At 46.5% G+C, this 20,240-nt stretch overlaps 1 protein-coding gene across 1 annotated transcript in view; it reads right to left on the bottom strand.

The window, feature by feature from the left end:
• Positions 1–1,215: 1,215 nt before the first annotated feature.
• Positions 1,216–20,240, bottom strand: part of SLC2A9 (solute carrier family 2 member 9) — a 208,827-nt gene continuing 189,802 nt past the window's right edge. The window contains exon 12 of the mRNA XM_065914116.1: positions 1,216–1,449. Within this exon, the coding sequence (XP_065770188.1) occupies positions 1,216–1,449 (234 nt within the window). The remainder of the gene's footprint in view (positions 1,450–20,240) is intronic.

Raw genomic sequence — 20,240 nt, 5'->3', positions numbered from 1 at the left:
TGAACATGAACCCATGCTCCCTTAACACGCAGTCACCTGGGCCCTGAAGAAACAGACTGCTGACTGTCTAAATTATTGGGCTTGCTTCATATATTCTCATTTGGCTTGGGCTCTCCCCTGTCATGACCCAGATGAATTGAATTTGGGTTTAGACGTGAGGAAGAGAACCCCCAAATAATAGTAGCTTAAGCAAGAGAGAAATTTTGACTCTCACATGCAAAGGTTATTGCTAGACAGTTCAGGGCTGTTACAGCAACTCTGTTCCATGAAGTCTAGACTCAGGACTCTTACTGCTTACTGCTGTGTATCCTTAGGGTGTGACCTTCAACATCATGATCTAGGTGGGTGGTCAGTGCTCCTGTAACTACATCCACACTGTTTCATTTCCTCCTTCCTCCAAGAAAAGCAATTCTTCTGGTGTGCACTGTGGACCAGAAATAGACTAGAGGGTGTTACATGTGTGAAAGTAAAAGTCAGTAATCTTGAAATCCTGAGATGAGGAGACTAATTCTTAACATTGTCCTTTTCAATGGAATGGAGTTCCATTTGTGGTCCTGCTTCTCTTAGCTTCTGGAAGTTACTTCTCACATCTGCCTCTCCAGGTCTTCTATATTGATCCCCTTTATGGCCCCTGTGAGCACATCTGATATTCAGAAAAGATGCTTTGGAAGCCCCCCCCAGGATGGCCTGGGAGAGATAGAACCTGGAGGGTGGTGGGTTGGGAGCAGCCTCTCCTGAGTCTGAGATCCACAAAGCAGGGTCAAAGATTGGAAATGGGCATCGGTTAGGAGGTATGAAAACCTTCATCCAGGATCAGAGCCAAGGGTCCCTGAAGGCTTCAGGATCCAGGCTGAGGGCCGCTCAAGGCTACTATTGTTAGAGCCGGGACTGGAAGCCCTTCGAGTCCTCTGTCAGACCAGATCGTTGACCTTTGAGAAAGCATTCAAATGCTGTATCCCCAATTTCATTTTGAAACCACGGGCTAAGTCGTGAAGAAGGCAGGGCATGGATCTCTACAGAGGAACACTGGGTCCACTAAAATATCTTTAGCTGCCAGAAGACTTTGGGGAATTCAGCTGTGAAGAAACCCCAAATGGGTCGCAATGTTAGATTAGCAAAGGCTTATTTTAAAATATTTCATCAGGCTAAACTTGCAGGGGACTCTCTGGTTTTAAAATGGTGAGCCTGTCCATTCAGACAACCCTGTTCTTTGACTCATTTCTCCAGTGCAGAGGAGGAGTCTGGTTCAGGCTGTATGTTCGTCTTATCATCAGTTACCGATGAGTCAGTTTTCCCCTCTGGTGGGTATGCCTTGTTCCTTTTGGCGAATGCCTGGCTGATTTCTGCATGGGTTCTGTTTTTGGTCTCAGGCAGGACAAAATACAAATAGAGAGCACCTGCGAAGCAGATTGCAGCAAAAACCAGGAAACAGTAGGTGTCCAGACTTTTCTGTGGAAAGGCAGAGATAAAAAGGGATTAGAAAGACAATCACTAGACTGGCTGCAAAACCATCTCTGGGCTGATTTTTGAAAATATAGTTTCCCATCCCTGGATCAACATTTCTGGATTAAACATGGCATGTGTGAGGCTGCCTCTACAGGCCAAGGTGACTTACAAATGTCTACCTGAGGCGTGCTCACATGAGGCACACATGAATCAGCTTCAAACCCTGGCAAAGATGAGGAAGTGGCAGCTTTTATTTATTTTGAAAACAAGGCATATAAAAATGAATCATCATGGGAACTTCCCTGGGTAAGTCCAGTGGCTAAGACTCTGAGCTCCCAATGCAGGGAGCCCAGGTTCCATCCCTGGTCAGGGAACTAGATCTCACCTGCTGCAACTAAGGATCCCACATCCTGCAACAAAGATCAAAGATCCTGCATGCTGCAGCTAAGACCTGGCATAGCCAAATAAATAAATAAATATTAAAAAATTAATCGTCATGAAAGTAAAACGTGATACTTGATGAATGTCATCCTATGTCCATATTTACCATTAGCCACATTCCGCCCCTCCAACCCCTGCTACTATACACACGAGAAAAGTGTGATGGTGAAAGGGAAGTGAAATTCCCCTTTCACTTTCTGTGCGCTGATAAGAAAATTACAGCGCACAGGCTAGGTCAAGATAACACCATTTTTTTCTAATATGCAAAAGATGTAATTCACTGATTGCTCCCCTAATACAGCTTCACACAAATAAGAGAGACTAGAAAAAAGTGAAATGTTGAAGGTAATCACCCAACAGTACTTTAGATATCCTGATTATAGCACTTAATGCTTGGACTGGAATGACCCTGGTCACTGCACTAGACCTTGAGCTTCTTCATGACTCGGTCACCTCTAGGGCTTCTGTGTCTATCCACTGCCTGGCTCGTAGTAGTTGATCAATAAATGTTTGTTAAATAAAAGACTTTAAAGGTTCCGGTTGTCAGGGCTAAGTTTTTTTCATTCCACAAAGGTCTGTTGATTCAAAGATGACACTATCTTTGAATGATACCTCAGAGTCAGCAATATCATTATTTTAGTCAATTACATGCTACTCTTTGATTCGACAAACACTTGATTTTGACACATGACATAGTGTTGAAGGGCTTGATCTCTGGATCATCTCCTAGATCCACCATTTACTGATTCTGAGGCTCTTGGTGCCTCAGTTTCCACAGCTGTAAAACGAGGATAATAATGGGAGTTGAAGGCTGTTGTAAGGATTAAATGAGACATTCTCTGTAGAAGTCATAGGGCAGTTCTGGATGGCATAAACATTCCACACCTCAGAGGGCTTGTCTAGAAGGGTATGTGCTTTCCACTTGTCCACAGAGATTCCAGAAGCAGAATAGAGAAGAGGAAACATGGGCTCTGCAGTCAGTTGGGTGGGATTCAAATCCTGACTCCATCATTTACACGAGGTGTCAACACTGAAGATGTGCCATTTAAGATAGAACTTCAAAGCACTGATTGAAGTTTCCTCATTTATAACACAGTCTATACCACATGTTGCTTTGAAGATGAAATGAGATATATCCACCTTGACTTTCAACATCTCCACTTGTATGCTGAATGGGCATCTTGACTTACCGGGTCTCAGTAGAGCCCCTAAACCTGTTCCTGCTCTGGTCTTCCTCATCTCAGTTGATGGCACCTCCATCGTTCCATTTGCTTAGACCAACTAAGCACTTTTTCTCTCTCACACCTACATCTGATGCATCAGGAGATCATGTCATCTCTACCCTGATGTATATTCTGAATATGAGCACTTGTTACCACTTATCCTGCTACCATTTTGTTTCAAGTTATCATCTCTGGGCTTCCCTGGTGGCTCAGTGGTATAGAATCTGTCTACAATTCAGGAGATGCAGGTTCGATCCCTGGGTCTGGAAGATGCCCTGGAGGAGGGCATGGCAACCCACTCTAGTATTCTTGCCTGGAAAATCCCATAGACAGAGGAGCCTGGTGGGCTACAGTCCATGGATTCACAAAGAGTCAGACACAATTGAAGCAACTGAGCCCACACACATATCGTCTCTGGGTCGGACTGTCAGTATAGCTTCTCAATGGATTTCTCTGCTTCTCTGGTGTCCCCTGCTTAATATTATCCTCGAGAGAGAAGCCACAGTGATTCTGTGAAGCAAAAGACAGAGTGTGGAGACTTCCCTGGTGGTCCAGAGTTTAGGAATCTGCCTTGCAATGCAGAGGACGTGTTTTCCATCTCTGGATGAGGAACTAAGATCCCACATGCTGCAGGGCAACTAAACCCATGCACTGCAACTACGGAAGAACAACTAGAAAGTTTGTGCACCACAACAGAAAGATCCTACGCACTGCAACTAAGGACCTGATGCATTCAAATAAATAAATATTTTAAAAAAGACAGAGCGGGCCACTCCTATGCTCCAGACACATCATGACATCCCAAGTCATGTGAGCAAAGCCCAAGTCCTTACCATGGCCTCTAAGCCCAGCCACCACTCAGCCAGCCCCCTGACTTCTCTGTCCTCCCTCTCTAATGCTGTTTCTCTGCTCCTGCTACAATGCCTTCCTGACACTCCTCCAGCATCCTGCCTCAGGACCTTTGCACCTGCTCTTCCCTTTCCCTGGAACAATCGTCACATGTCTGCACATCTCACTTCTCTTCATCTCAGCTCTCTTTCTCAGAGAAGATCTTCCAGCTTCTGCTTCTGAAGGGCTTCCCCAGCTCTCCACTTACCCTGATTCACTGCTTACCAAATGACTCTCCACTCCCCAGCAGGACCTTCGCTAACCCTCTCCCCCACCAGGAGGTGAGCTACCGGAGGACAGGCATTGTTATTTTTTGTGTGTTTCCAGAACCTGGGAGACCGCTTGACACAGAGGAGGTGCTCCAGAGGTGTTCACTGGGTGTGTAGACACACTGAGGCTCAGAGCGGCTCCCTGCCTACCCCGGCCACACGTGGAGATGCCGGCGACCTCTCAGAGGGGTCACCTGCAGAGCTGTCTCGGCTTGGCTTCCTTTCTTACAAGACCCAAAGGGTGGAGCCGGGACTTTTCTCACCATGTCACAGAATTGAGCCAAGAAACTTCCGGTACTGCGGGCACCTTGGGAAAGAACACTGTCCACCGTGGAACTCTCGGAAGCCAAGTTTATGGGACGGCTAGGTGAGAGGACCCACCTCCGAGGCACAGGCTCTGCCCCACTGACCCTCAGAGGAAAAGTCTGGCTGAGTCACCCTCATGGGGGTGAAACTTGCGGCAGACTCACATGCCCCACAGAATCCCCCAATCCTAGAGCTGGCTCTGCAGATACCTGCCCCTGAATGAGAAGCGTCGTTAGGAGTGTGTTGGGAGGCGGCTGGAAACGGGAGAGGAGAGAAGGGACTTGGCTAGACAGGCATCTCCTCTGCAGGGTTGGAGGAGCTGGAGCTTTCCCACGCATGCGCACTTCCCGCCTCGGGAAAACAGACCGGTTCCTCATTACAGATGGGGAAATCAAGGCAGAGGGAAGTCATCCTGCCTGTCCAGGGTGACACGTGGTGGGGTGAGGATGGGGCTGGAGAGGCGGAAGAGGCCAGCCCGATCTGACTGTGTGTGTGAGCGCACGTGCACACACACACACGCACAAGCTGTCATGTCTGGTTCTTTGTGACCCTATGGAGTGCAGCCAGCTAGGCTCCTCTGTCCATGGAATTTTCCAGGCTAGAATATTGGAGTGGGTTGCGATTTCCTTCTTCAGGGGATCTTCCGGACCCACAGATAGAACCTGTGTCTCCTGCATTGGCAGGCGAATTCTTTACCACTGAGCTGCCCTGGGAAGCCTGATCTAGCAGCAGGACTGTTGATTTAACATTGACTGATCTAATGTTCCCACCTACCCTATGGCATGTGTGCTGTTTTTCCAATAAGAAAACTGAGAGGGATGCAGTTATGGGTGCAGCGTCCTGGACCCAAGAGGCAAAAGCCGATTCAAACCTGGCCGTCCTTCCCCCCAGCCGGTGTTCTTCACAGAGTGCTCACAGTCTAGAAAGTAAGGATGGGGGAGAAGACGAGGAGAGACCCGGCTTGTGAGTCAATGAGAAAAACCCCAATGTACAGCACAGGGAACTCTATTTAATGCTCCGTGGTGACCTAAATGGGAAGGGAATCTGCAAAAGAGGGAATATACGTACATCTAGAGCTGATTCACTCTGCTGTACAGTAGAAATTAACACAATGTTGTGAAGCAACTACACTTTAATAAAAACTAATTTAAAAAAGAAAAGAAAGCAGTCCTCAAAAAAAAAAAAAAAAAAAAGAGAGAGAGAGAAAGTCAGCAAGAAAAAGAAGCCTCGGGCCACGCGAAGCCCAGACGTTCCTTCAGGAAGTCAGGGCCAGCACTGGAGAGGGCGGGAGGAGGCCTGGATGGATGAGGAGCACAATGGCTGGGAGCTGAGAGTTCAGCCTGGTCCTGGCAGCTGAAGGACCCTCGTCGGTATCTGCCCTAGATAATTTCCTGCCAGCAGTCATGCAGCGACCTGGCATTATTGCAAGCTGTGACTACATTTAATCTGGGAAGAGAAACGCACTTATTAAGCACCTCCTGGGTGCCAGCAATATTACAGACATTATCTCATCTGATCCCTGTAGCTCACACTGTGATAGAGCCGTTTATCTTTCCTTTTTTTTTAACAAAAGATGAAACTGAGGATTAGAGAACTTCTGAAACGTGTCCAAGGCCTCGTAGGAGTTCTTGAGAGTCAGGACTCACACTGAAGTGGGCCCACCTGGGAGCTCACACTCTGCATTACGTCTGAGGACTCCCTTGCTTGTGTGTGTGTGTATGTTTTGGGGAGGAGGGTGGAAAATATGTTCCTGGGATCCTTTGGTGTTTATGAACAGCAGCTGTGAAGCCAATCTTCCTAACCTTCTCTTACAGATGAGAAAGTGAGGATCAGAAAGGGCAAGTGATTTGCCTGCAGTTCCCCAGCTGGTGTCTGGATTTGAATCCAGCTTGACCTGATCTGGCACTTCCTGGGTGGCTCAGATGGCAAAGAATCCACCTGCCAATGCAGGAGGTGCAGGTTGGATCAATGAGTTGGGAAGATCCTCTGGAGAAAGAATGGCAACCCACTGCAGTACTCTTGCCTGGAAAACTCTTTGGACAGAGGAGCCTGGCAGGCTACAGTCCACGGGGTCACAAACAGCTGGACATGACTGAGTGACTGACACTCTTCCCTTTGACTTGATCTGCAGGCCATTGTCTCCCTTCCATTCCTGCCTCCCTTGGGCAAATTTATTCAGTGCAGCAGGTCTGGCAAAGTGCTGTCAGAAAATGTATGTGTCACTTTCCCCCTGTCTCCTCTCTTACTTTACAACAACTCAGAAATTCACCTTCTGCCCAGCTGCTCCTGAGAAGTTACTCAACCCCTCCTAAGTATGGATCATGTGGGAGGGTCTGTCCAGTGTCCTCTGAACTCGGAGATTTTAGGCAGCATATCTGTAGTGAGAAGGACCCTGCCTAAGAAGCAACAGACCTTGTTAAATTCTAGATCAGACTCCAGCAAATAGGCAGCTCATCATTGATGCTGGAGAGTGCCACAGTCCATCTGGGCTTTATTTTCCCCATCAGTAAAATGGACATAATCATATTGGAGGTTTTCTGTGAAACACTTTCACATTCACAAACCTTGGTTCATAAATTAAAAAAAAAAATCTGACTACTCTAAAATCAAGAACATCTGTTCATCAAAAGCTACCATATAGAGATGTTTCTTTGGTACACTAGTCCACCATCCTCTTGGCCTGCTGACTTTCCATATAAAGTCACTATTTCTTGCCCCAACAAAACAAACAAACTAAAAAAAGGTACCATACAAAGAGTACAAGGGCCACAAATGGGGAAGTATTGTGATACAAAGTGAACAAAGAATTTATAACCCGAATTTAAAAAAAAAAACTCTTCTGAGTCAATAAGAAAATGATGACCTTAATAGAAAAAAGGGCAGAATGTATGGACAAGCATTTCACAGAAGAGGAAATACAAATGGCAAATACACTTGTGAAAAGGTGCTCATTGTTCTTAGTAATTCAGAATAATATGAGTTAAAATCATAATTTTCTACCATCTCACACTATCAGGCTGGCAAGAGTGTGAAGTCTGACAATGACACTACCAAGAGCTGATGAGCAACACGAATTTTCACACCCATGGAAACACAATTGAGACTGTAAATAGCTACAGCTTCTTTGGAGTACCACTGGGCATGACCAAGTCAAGGCGAGCTGTGTGCATCCTACGACCCAGCAACGACACTCAGAGTGGATCTGTCCCAGTGAAGCAGAGCAAGACCCTGTGGTCCTTCCCCCCATGCCCTCTGCTGGCCTTTTGTCTGTGGAAAACATTAGTCAAAGAATAAGTTTAATCAGAGAAATGAGAACATGCAGAAACAAAGGAAAATGGTCAAAGGAGACCAAATAATAATTTACTCATTAAGCATAGTCAAGGACCTTTAGATCCTCAAGGGCTATAGACAATATTCTAAGCCATATCCTGTGAGCTGTCTTATAGACACTGAAACCCTCACCAGGTGGAGAAATTAGCTACATGATGACCAGACTTTAACTGTGACATAAGCTGCAACTATTCTGAGCACTGACCTCAAGGAAATGGAAACCCTGGAACTAAACATTAACTCTACCTAAAACAATCAAGATGACTGTCAGAGCTGACTGTACTGTTTCTGCATGTAGCCTACAAAGGCTCTTATCCCCTACTTGTCATGGGGGGAGTTGGTCTTTGGAAAGATGGCTGCCCTCCCACTCAAGTTGCTGGCATCTAAAATTCAGCAAACTTTCCTTTCTACCAACCTGGCCTGTTCATTGGCTTTTGAGCAGTGATCAGCCAGACACTGATCTGGTCAGACTGCCCCTCTCCACGCCCCGCCCTTTCAGTAACACTAGAGGTGCACTCTTTGACTTTCTATTACTTAAAAGTTCAGTTCTTCCATTCCACTAGCCACGTGCAGGTCTGCAGGCATCACAGGGCTGCATAGCAGATGTCAACATTCCCGTCAGCATGGAAACCCTTGAGCGTTGTTCCAGGATGTTCATGATAGCACTATTTCTAGAGCAAGGAAATGGGAACAATGCCAGTGCTCATGGGAGAGGGAAGGGAAAATACACTGGGATACACCATACAAGGGATTCTTAGAGCAATAGAAAGCAGTGACCTGTAGCTGGCATATGACACGGATGGCACTCAACAGTATATACGGTTCAGAAAATACCTTCAGGATGATTCTCTTTGTATGACTATAAAACCAGGAAGAGCAAAAGACTAGCTTGTTAAGGGACACATTCATAAAGAGGTGAAACCCTAGAGAATAATGAGCACAAAATCCCTGCTAGTGATTAGAGAGAGGCACCCAGGGGATTAGGCTTCCCTGGTGGCTCAGTAATAAAGAACCTGCCTCCCAATGCCAGAAACACATGCTCGATCCCTGATGTGGGAAGGTCCCCTGAAGAAGGAAATGGCCACCCACTCTTATGTTCTTGCTGGGAGCACCCCATGGACAGAGGAGCCTGGCACGCTACGTTGCAAAGAGTCAGACACAACTTAGCGACTGAACAAGACAACTCAGGGGGTTGAAGTGGCTTACACTGGCTAAGTACACTGAGTTTTCCCTGACACTTTTATATATAATGCATCCTGTAATTATAATAATAATTTTTCTCTTTGTGTATGTGAATGAAAAATATTGCCTGCCATACCAGTAAACAAAGGATGTTGCAGCGATCAAGTCATCACGTGAGAGCTGCTCTGATGGTGAGCCCAGAGGGAACTCCGGATAGAAACATAATGCTTCCTGCCATCAAATCATCAGACACTGTAGTCAACCCCCAACGGTACACCCTGAGGAAACTCAGGGTATTGGCCCCGCATAGATAAGGTGCACATCAAAGGAACGATTTCAGTGAGCCCAGACTCTTGCATCTTCCCATACATAGAAGAGTGCTAAATTCCTTAACTTGAGATTTCTGATTTTCTTTAATTCATAGCAATCTTTGGGTGTTCTGACTACTGGTCTTTGTTGCAAAAACTCCCATATACCCTGGTTCCCCCTACTGCCTCTTTGGAACAGCATCTCAGAGTGATGCTGAGTTTTTGCCTGAGTTTTTGCCCACCAAATAAAACACAGCTCTCATCTTTTAGATAGTGCATTCTTTTTTAGTTGACATGTATATGATGTATTTCATACTCTTTTGCGTATGATGCGTTTCATAACATAATTTAAAAATATAAAGTGTTAGTCGCTCAGTTGTGTCTGACTCAACTACAACCCCATGCATTGTAGCCCTCCAGGCTCCTCTGTCTATGGAATTCTCCAGGCAAGAATACTGGAGTGGGTTGCCATTCCCTTCTCCAGGGGATCTTCCTGACTCAGGGATCAAACCCAGGTCTCCCTCATTGCAGACAGATTCTTTATCATCTGAGCCAACCAGTGAAGCCCATATTTATATTGTGTAATTGAAAGAACCTATACTCAAATAGTAATTCACTCTTGGTGAACAAGTATCAAAAGGAATTTTACCAAAAGGAAGTGTAAAGCTCGAGCCAGATGCAAGCACTTTAATTTAAAAAAATCTTCCAGGATGAAGGGCTCACCCTCCTAGGTGGTTCAACAGAGGACCCATCTGGAAGTGGAAGGAGGATGCTCAGGATCTCCTGGGAGCCTCAGAGGGAACAAGAGTAGTAGACACAGTAGAACCCCATCAGGTGTAGGTGCTGGGCCCTCTCACCCAGGTAAACTTCCAACTTACAAAAAATAAGCTATAGTCACATCCTTTCTCTAAATATACCATTTGTGTTATTACAAATGACCATGAAAATGTTTCATAGTCTTTAATATGGAGAAAAAATTTTCTTTTGGGAATGCACTCTACCACCAAATTACACTAATAAGGCAATTGCTTTTAGGCAAAGATCCTTGAGAGCAAAGAGAAATCTTAGCTTTCTCCCCCAGTTTATCAGAATGGTGTGAATACACAGCAGCTCTTTAAAACTGCCTGCTTTCCTGAGCAAGGAAGATGGATGTGAAGTAAACGTGCAGGGAACAAAGTTGTGGGCTCTGGCAGATTCGTCCTGGATTCCTTTGTGTATCAGCCTTGTCGTGTGCAGGCAGGGGAGGGCATGGGCACAGCCTAGATCACAGTTGCACACTCTAGAGGCAACAAAATGATAGCCTGGTGCAATTCTGGGCCCACTTTAGAAGTAGCCATCAATCAGATGATCAAAAGCAAAAGGTGTTCTGAGTTAGAATGAAAAATTCCTTCAGTAGTGGCTCTATCCTCCAGAACTGACCAGAATTCTTCCTTACTTTACTTAGAAACCTTCCCTTCCTCTTTCACCGTAGGTCTAAGCATGTCCACACCACTGTGAGCATATCCTACTGTTTGCGGGTTGGTGGCATCCCAACACTCTCTGAGGACAGAGGGCGCATGTCACCCCTCTCTGGGTACCAGGAACACATCACAGTGTCTGGCATGGACTCTCATCACACGTGAGTTAATCATAGTATGTTGAGAACAGTGCCCGGCGTCCAGTGTAATGTGAACGTCGGCTCCCCTCTCTGTGGGCAGTGCACAGTTTAGAGGAGGATGTTTGAGGCTGGACCACATCAGGTAGAAAAGTGAAAGTCATTCGTAACATCTCCTATCCTCTTAGCAGATTCTCTTCAAAGTCCTAGCTTGTTTCTTTCTCTTGGTGGCTCCTCTATCTAGCCTCCCCTTGACATCTCTACTCTGGGAGTTGAGCCCAGGGGTTGGCAAACTTTTCCTGTAAAGAGCCATCCAGTCTCTATCAGAACCTCTAGGCTCTGCTATTGTGGGAAGTCAACAGGTGATGATGAAGCACACATGAATGTGCTTGGCTGTGTTCCAATAAAACTTAATTTACAAAACAACTGTCCTTCCTCCACATTGGTTCTTGGTCGCTCCCACGTCCCACCATACTTCCTGCTGACTCTGTACTTCTTCCTCCAACTTTTCAGCTGCTCATCTGGTGTCCAAGCCCAGCCTGGGTTGTAAGTTCCATGATGGCAGAATCCATGTCCCCGGATCTCCATTGTACCCCGAGCCCGAGGCAGTGGCCAGCTCATTGCAAGCATTTTCTTAATATAAATATGTTGAATGAGAAGATAAAAGAATGACATGGGGGGACTTTTATGGAGATGCATGAAGGTACGAAAGGGGGTCCAAGTTAGATTTTCACAAGGAGACAAAAGCGTAATTCCTCTGCTTAGTTTCCACCCCCACCCATGGAGCTGGAACACTGGCTCATCGGTGACTTACAGTGAGCTCTCGAGGCCTGGAACACCATTTAAGAATTGATGGGAAGCCAGGCGCCTTACACTTGTAACTCCAATTCCGCAAAGAGCTTTAAAAGGTCAGGCTGTTCTACTTTAATAGCAGAGTGGACCTGAAACCCGAGGATGCTTCCGGGGAAGCTAGAAGAGGGGGCAGAGATCTTAGGAGTGATTTACTCCTCTGGTGTGGGTTGTGGCTTCAAAGTCACTGGCACGTGTACAGTTAGGGTGCTGTCCAGGAAGCTTTGAGGTCGACACAGCCCCGTGGCTGCCTGATGGGTATCGTTTCAATTCAACAAGCTCCCTTGGAAGCCACATTAACAACCCTGCTGACACCTTCCACTCTCAGCCGTGCCCTCATCCCTGGCGTGTCTGCTCCTTGTCCACCTGCTCTCAGAACCAGCACTGCCATGCTGCCGCCCGCCCAAGAGAGACACCGGAAATCACCTTTGACTATTTCCTCCCTCTCTGCCTGTCTTTGTTATAACACAAAGTCTTGATGACATTACCCTGAAACATCTTTTCTCTTTCTTAAAAACCATATGACTTTTGAGAAATATCGTATGGCAGTCCTTATATGTGGAATCTAAAAGAAATGATACAAACGAACTTACAAAGCAGAAAGAGACTCACAGACTTAAGAGAATGAGCTTATGGTTGCCAAGAGGAAGTGTCTGGGGGGAGAGATAGTTAGGAAGCTTGGGATAGACATGTGCACACATTTAAAATGGGTAACATATTTAAAATGGGTAACAAAGAAGGACCTACTGTACAGCCCATGGAACTCTGCTCACTGTTATGTGGCAGCCTGGATGGGAGGGGAGTTTGGGGGAGAATGGATACATGCATATGTGTGGCTAAGTCCTTTCACTGTTCATCTGCAACTATCATAATATTGTTAATCTTCTATATCCCAGCAGAAAATAAAACATTTAAATTAAAAATAAAAACATATACAACTTTTTATCAAGAAAGAATTTGCATGTAGTAACTTGCCCAAATCTTAAGTGCACTGTTGTTGTTGTTTAATCACTAGGTCGTGTCTGACTCTTTGCAACCCCATGGTCTGTAGCCCGCCAGGCTCCTCTGTCCATGCGATTTCCCAGGCAAGAATAATGGATACCATTTCCATCTCTAGGGGTTCTTCCCAACCCAAGAATTGAACCCACATCTCCTGCATTCGCAGGTGGATTCTTTACCATGTTAAAGGCATAGTTCAATGTGTTTGGAGAAAAGTATGCCCAGATGTAACCAACACCTCTCTTAAGAGGCAGAACACCTCTATTACTCTAGAAATTTCCTTGTGCCATTTTCTAGTCAATTTCCCCCCTCCCCACCCCACCCTTACTGTGCAACACCATTCTGATTTCTATCACCTTAGCATCCATTTCTCCTGCCCCTGCCCTGAATCTAGTTCCCAGCAGGCAGCTGAAAAAGTGTTTTAAAAGCACAAAATGGATCATGTCTTAAAATCATGAAGTGGCTTCCCAGAGTCCCTCGGATAAACCCCAAATCCCTCCTGTGTTTTCAATGCCTCGAGGGATTTGGCCTCAGCTCCCTGTTCTCCCTTAGAATGACCTGCAATCCTCTCCTCTCCTCGGATGCCTGCTCCGTGCCTGCTCAAGGCTTCTGCCAACATCTTCTTCCATCTCCCTGCCAGACATCACCTCCCTCCCCCGTTCCACGCATGTGCTTCCTCGGTCTTAGCTTGAGAGGTCGTTACACAGGTCAGCCCAGTTAAGCCCTTCATTTTACATCCTCCTGTGAAACTACACACTTCCCATGAGTCACATCTGTTCTTTCTGAGATGTCAGGGCAGCTTGTACCTCACTGTTCACTTCCCTGTCTCTAGGTCTCAATATGAAGCTGGCACCCGCAGGGGCTGAGCGGGTGAAAGATGCTCTCTCCCTGGGAGGAGTACCTGGCCCATCCAGAGAGGCTGGGGGGCAGCTTTGCTTCCTCTTGGAGCCCACCATCCCAGATCAGCATCAGCTTTCCTCCTCGCTTTGCACAGGCATTTGGGACATGACCTAATATTTTCCAAGTTGAAAAGAATCATCTTCTCCCCTCCAGATTTTGTTGAACTCAAAAGGAATTTTTTAGCTCCAGTGGAATCCAGCAGGCATACATTTGCATGCAATTTTCTTCCAATCAGAAAATACTGATGCTAATGGAAGAGGCCAAGTCACATGGAGGCGTTTACAACCGATGACCCAAGGGTCCCAAGGATGCTGACCACAGCAAAGGCTCAGAGGAGAAGGCAGTCTAGTAATCTCCCCAGGGATCAAGGCAGCCTGGCTCAGTCCATCTAGAACACTTTACAGGAGAGGAGAGAAACAGAAAGGAGGGGGAGAAAGCAAGCTTTGGGAGGCCACGTGTCCCGATGGCTCAGCTAGTAAGGGATGGTTCAAGTTTCTGGTGTTTATCATGGTTGATCTTTCTGTCCTGTCTCCTCTTTCCAGGCGATCCTAAGAGATCCTGGCAGGAAACAGCCTTCCCATAGTGATCATGACAGCAACTGTCCCTTAGCATCTGTGGGTAGACACTGTGCTGAAGCCTTGACTTTGTCTCTTATTCTTTGCAGAGCCCTGCTGCAACAGTGGGGGCAATTCTCTTATTTTGTAGACATGAAAATTATAGCTTGGAGGGTAACCAAAGTCAGACAAAGTTTGACCAGCCTGCTCTTTACCAAACTTTGTTGTTGTTCGGTCACTGTCATCTCTGACTCTTGGTGATCCCATGGACTGCAGTGTGCCAGGCTTCCAAACTGCTGAGCTGCAAAGCCAGGATTCAAGGTCAGGTTGTCAGACCCCAATGTCTGTGTGGTTTCTTCTTATTTCTCATTTGTACCTGGAGAGTGGCCAAGATGGCATAGAAAGACCCTGAGCTCACCTCCTTTTAGGACAACACCAAAGTCATAACTGTCTGCAGGACAACGATAAATGAAAAAGCTTGGAACCTACCAGAAAAGATCTTCTACAACAAAGACATAAAGAAGGAACCACAGTGAGGTGGGTAGGAGGGGTGAACTCATGATGTGATCATTTGTAGCTTACATAGTACCTGGTACATAAGGGCAATGAGAACCACCACCAATCACAGCAGCTACCACTTACTAAGCTTGAGTAGGAAATGGCTACCCATCCCAGTATTCTTGCCTGAAAAATCTATGGACAGAGGAGCCTGGCGGGCGACAGTCCATGGAGTCACAAAGAATTGGACACGGCTGAGCGACTGAGCCTGTACACGATTTGTATGTTGAAATTCTATCCCCCAGTACCTCAGAGGGGCTGTATCTGGAGACAGGGTCTTTAGGAGGTGACAAGGGAGAACGAGGTCATATAGGTGGGCCCCGATCCATGTGACTTGTATTCTTATAAGAAGAAGCTATTAGCACCAGACATGCCCAGAAGGAAGGCCATGTGAGGACACAGGGAGAAGATGGCTGTCTACAAGCCTCAGGAGAGAGGCCTCAGAAGAAGTCAACCTTGCAAAAGCCTTTGGCTCAGGTGTGAGAAAACAACAATTCTGTTGTTTAAGCCCCCCAGTCTGTGGAACTTTGTTGTGGCAGCCCCAGGGGGTGAATACAGTGGCTCTTGATTATGGCTGACATGGCTCCCAGATGTGCTCTGACATGGAAATGGTTCATTTATGGAGACTACAGCAAACAGAAGGTGATCCCATGGGAGGGTCCCAGTAGGGTGAGTTGTGAGTCTTGCATTTTTCCAATGCCTTCATCATTGTCAGGGGCAGCCCCAAGAACCTGGCTCTCTGCCTTCGCTCCCATCCAGAAAGGAAATTTAACCATCATCTTCCCTGGCTTGGGTCAGGAGGCTGACATTTCCCTAATTCTAAATGTGGCCTCCTGACCGGTGTCTCCATCAGTGGAGTGGCCAGCAGGGCCATTCAGCTCAAGTCAAAGTCATACCCTCAAAGTTTCCTGAATAATCCCTGAAAACCCAGAGACCCGGAAGCTCTAGCTGGCAGGAACTCTTCCACAGTCCACAGAATTCTCCAGGCAAGAGTCATGTCCATGGGCATAAGGAAATGTGTATACTATGATGCCAGGTGAGAAAAGCAAAAACCAAAGCAAAAAAAAAAAAAAAACGGTTCTAATTTTTATAAGTATGAAAAATTACCAGTATTTGAAGGAAGGGTAGGAAACAGCATCATTAACCCATAACATGAGTGTTTTCACTTCGTTTTCTTTATATTTTCATAGTTGCTACAGTGCACCTGAGCCATGTATAATTAGAATTGCCTCATAACTATACAAGGGCTTCCCTGATAGCTCAGTTAAGGTAAAGAATCTGCCTGCAATGCAGGAGACCCCGGTTCAATTTCTGGGTTGGGAAGCTCCGCTGGAGAAGGGATAGGCTACCCACTCCAGTATTCTTGGGCTTCCCTTGTGGCTTAGCTTGTAAAGAATCTGCCTGCAGTGTGGAAGACCTGGGTTCGATCTCTGGACTGGGAAGATCCCCTGGAGAGGGGAAAGGCAACCCACTCCAGTATTCTGGCCTGGAGAATTCCATGGACTAAGAGTCGGACAGGACTGAGCAAATTTCACTTTCACTTTTCCTATCTATCATCTTTCTTTCCATCACTGCCTTCTGTTATTTTTTTGGTGAAACTCTGTATTATTGCTTCATGTCTGTGTTTTAAATTTACTTAAACAGCACCGGGCTAGAGACTCCACTCCGTGCTTTACTTCTTTCACCACTGGGTTTAGATTCACACATCTTGTTGGTCAAGATTTAGTTCACTGCTTTTCACTGCAGGATAACTTTCTGGTACTGTATACCTACTACGCTTTATTTATGCTTCCTCCAAGGTGTGGCTGCTCAGGTTACCTCTCATCCCTTGTTGCCACAGACAGTACTGTAGTTAATATCCCTGCACAATACCTTTGCAAAAAATCTCTGGGTGGAGTTTGGGGTCACAGGGTATATGGATACTTAATATTAATTGGGCTTCCCAGGTGGCACTAGTGGTAAAGAACTTGGCCTCCAATGCAGGAGACACACGAGATGCGGTTTCAATCCCTGAGTCGGGAAGATCCCCTGGAGGGGGAAATGGCAACCCACTCCAGCATTATTTCCTGGAGAATTCCATGGACTGAGGAGCCTGACAGGCTACAGTCTATGAGGCTGCAAAAAGTCAGACACAACTGAGTGACAAAGCAATATGATGAATTGGTACTAGACTGCTCCACCAGTGCCTGAGGGTTCCTATTTCCCTAGGTCTCTGTCAACACTTGGTATTCTCCAGATGTCTAATTTTGACAACTTGACAAATACACAGAGGTATGTTATTAGGGTAGTTTGCCTCTCTTTGATTTAAACGAGTTTAAATCTTCTCTTCCCCTGTGTTACCATATAGGCTTCTTGTCTGGGAACTGCCCTTTCCTATTTCTGATCCCCTCTCCTAGAGGGACTCGGGCTCTTTTATTCTTGGCTCACAGGAGGTCCTTCTTACTCTAAGTGCTAATCCCTGATCGGTTTAGAGGTCACACATGGCTTCTGTCATCATCTGTAGAACCCTTGACCTTGCCATTCCTCATTGGCTGGAAACCTCCCCCCACTCATTTTGATATAATTGGACGTGTCCCTTCTCTCCCCACTGTTTATGCTGTTAGGAGCCTTGTTCATCCCCAGCCTGGGTCACAGAGATACCTTCCTACTTTGTCCTTTGTTTGATTTTTAGTTTCACTTTTCACATTTGGTTTTTGAATTCATCTGGAATCGTTTCATACATTTCATCTATTTAGTCCTGGCTCCTTCTTTTTTAAGTTTGAAAGTTTTTGCTTATACAAAGGGTTCAATGGGAAGAACTATTAAAAAAGTTGCTGACCTATAAAATGCCCTCCCTCTAAATAGCAAGGAAGAAGGGACCAAATATTTTTGGAAGGCTCTGTGCTTTGGAACTTCTGAACTGTGGAGCTAGGGTCACATCCATGGATATCCTGCCTGGGAACAAATCGACAATCAGCACCGCACTAACGGGCCGCTGGGAAAGGGAAGGAATGAGCTGGGCTGAAGGTCAAGTTTAAGGAGGAAAGAAGGCCTGGCCATCAGGTGGGTCTCTCAAGAAGCCCTTGTTTTATGGATAAAATCTTCTGATGATGATGCCAATGGCAGTGTTGAAGTCATATAAATCTTTTGTGGACCAGTTCAGAGGTGCCTGAGTTCAACTTAAAAGGCAGTGCTACTGATTGGCTGACACTGGTCTGTAACTAAAGGTGATGAAGACCAACGATGTGCGATTGGTCCTGACGGCAAGGTGACTATCATCAGCTTGGCTGTCCGTCCAGCCAGGGCGATGCATCTGGGCCAGGTGCTGCCTTATGTAAGATCCTCCTCCCCACTCTGCAAAGTGGATTTACTCTGCTCCTGACTGCTCTCCCCACCCCACTCCCATCCCCTCGCCATCATCCTAATCCAACCCTGAGCACCATTTCTCCTGCAGGTGACAGATTACCCCAGCCGCCAAGTCTCCCTGTCCACAAGCTTTTCTCTACCCACTCAATCTAGCCTCCAGGCGGCCAGGATGAATCCAGAATGATGGATACTGCTTGGTCTCCATCATTGTTTCCTAAGTATATGCATGGTGGATTCTCAACTACAGCTATGCTTAGAATCATCTGGAACACTTAAAAAAAAATACTGATAATTCCAATCCCCTCCCCCCTTCCCCCCCCCCCACACACACACTGATTCAGAATCTTGGTGATGGTGGTGGTAGGTCCCAAGCATTAATCGTTTATCTTATGCACCCTTCGCCCTGATCCATGGATCTCATGTTTCTGGAGCTGAAAACCCCTGGTCTACAGGATCAATGGCAAGTTTCTAGCAGAGCATTCAAGGTCTCGTAGGGTCTACCCAGCATTTACTGAAGAAATATCAGATGCCTGACACAAAGGCCTGGGATGCAATTATTATTTGTAGTTAGTACGTGAATATCCGCTCTGTTTCCGGCTACTAAGTGTGTCCAGGCCCTTTTGTAATCTACCAGGAGCCCTACCACCCAGAACTGGCATCTCCTGACTCCTCCTAGGGGTCTCAGGGCCCCCTTGTGCTCACCCTAGGGGGCAGTAGTCAGGAACTCAGCATCACATCCACCCGGTTTCTTGGTACCTCCGACCTTCTGTCCAAGCCTGGCTTCCAAAACCCACCTGCACTTCGTGTCATCAGCTATGCAATACCTTGACTTTGGCTCAAAGGAGACTCAAAAAATCTTGACTTTCAACACCTTGACTTTGGCTAAAAATCAGGGAGACTGATTTGGGACTTCTGGCCTCCACAGCTAGAAGAGAGTAGATTTCTGTTGTTTTAAGCCACCCAGTTTGTGTTAATTTGTTACAGCAGTCCCGGGAAAGGCACGCACTCCCCATTCCTTAACTCTGTGTTACCACTTTGCTGACTTGCTGCATCCCCTTCAGACTCCCTGAGGTCCCACCTGCTGAAACTCATCCACCTGTCTGCATCTTTGCCATCCCCGCCCATGGCCTGTCCTCCTCTGTGACCCATGTGTAATAAAACTCTGCAAGTATTGTGATATCCTCTCACAATAACTCTAGGAGGAAGCTCTGTTATCATCCTCCGTACACAGACGAGGGACAGAGGTCTGGAGAAATCCCAGCTCAGACAGCATATCAGCAGAGAGCAGGGACTCAAACCCAGGTCCTCTGATGACAAATCCTGAGCCCTCAACCTGTTTCCAGGCTTATTAAGTGCTACAAGCAGAGCTCCTAAAGTTGTGGCTATCTTGCCAGACAACAGGGCGGAAGATCCATGGAGTGATTGCCCCAGCCTCTCACTCAGCACGCAGAAGCATCAGGGAAGCTGGGAGCCCAGGAGCACGTGGCAGTGAGCAGGTCTGCTCTGCAGGCTGACAAGAACCAGTGTCCATCTCGGTGCCAGGGAGAGTGGCCTCCAGGCGCTGGGCCAGGGGCTTGACACAGGATTTCTCAGGTCGGTAAGGGGGTAGCCATGCCTGCTCTGACCACTAGCTTCCACCCTAAATCAGTTTCCCCAAATAATGTGCTTGAGGAATTTGACAAGACCAAGTCCACAGTCATTAAGACCCTTGGTTGTTGTCGTTTACTCAGTCATTTCCAGCTCTTTGCAATCCCACGTACTGTGGCCCGCCAGTCTCCTCTGTCCATGGGATTTCCAGGAAAGAATACTGGAGTGGGTAGCCATTTCCCTTGTTGGCAAAGCAATGTCTCTGCTTTTTAATATGCTGTCTTAGGTTGGTCATAACTTTGCTTCCAAGGAGTAAACGTCTTTTAATTTCATGGCTGCAATCACCATCTGCAGTGATTTTGGAGCCCCCAAAAATAAAGTCTGACACAGTTCCCACTGTTTCCCCATCTATTTGCCATGAAGTGATGGGACTGGATGCCATGATCTGACTTTTCTGAATA

Source organism: Muntiacus reevesi, chromosome 22 (assembly GCF_963930625.1).
Source record: "Muntiacus reevesi chromosome 22, mMunRee1.1, whole genome shotgun sequence".
In the NCBI taxonomy this organism is placed as follows: Eukaryota; Metazoa; Chordata; class Mammalia; order Artiodactyla; family Cervidae; genus Muntiacus; species Muntiacus reevesi.
The sequence above is the reverse complement of the archived record's forward strand: the minus strand, read 5'-3'. Positions and strand labels throughout refer to the sequence as shown.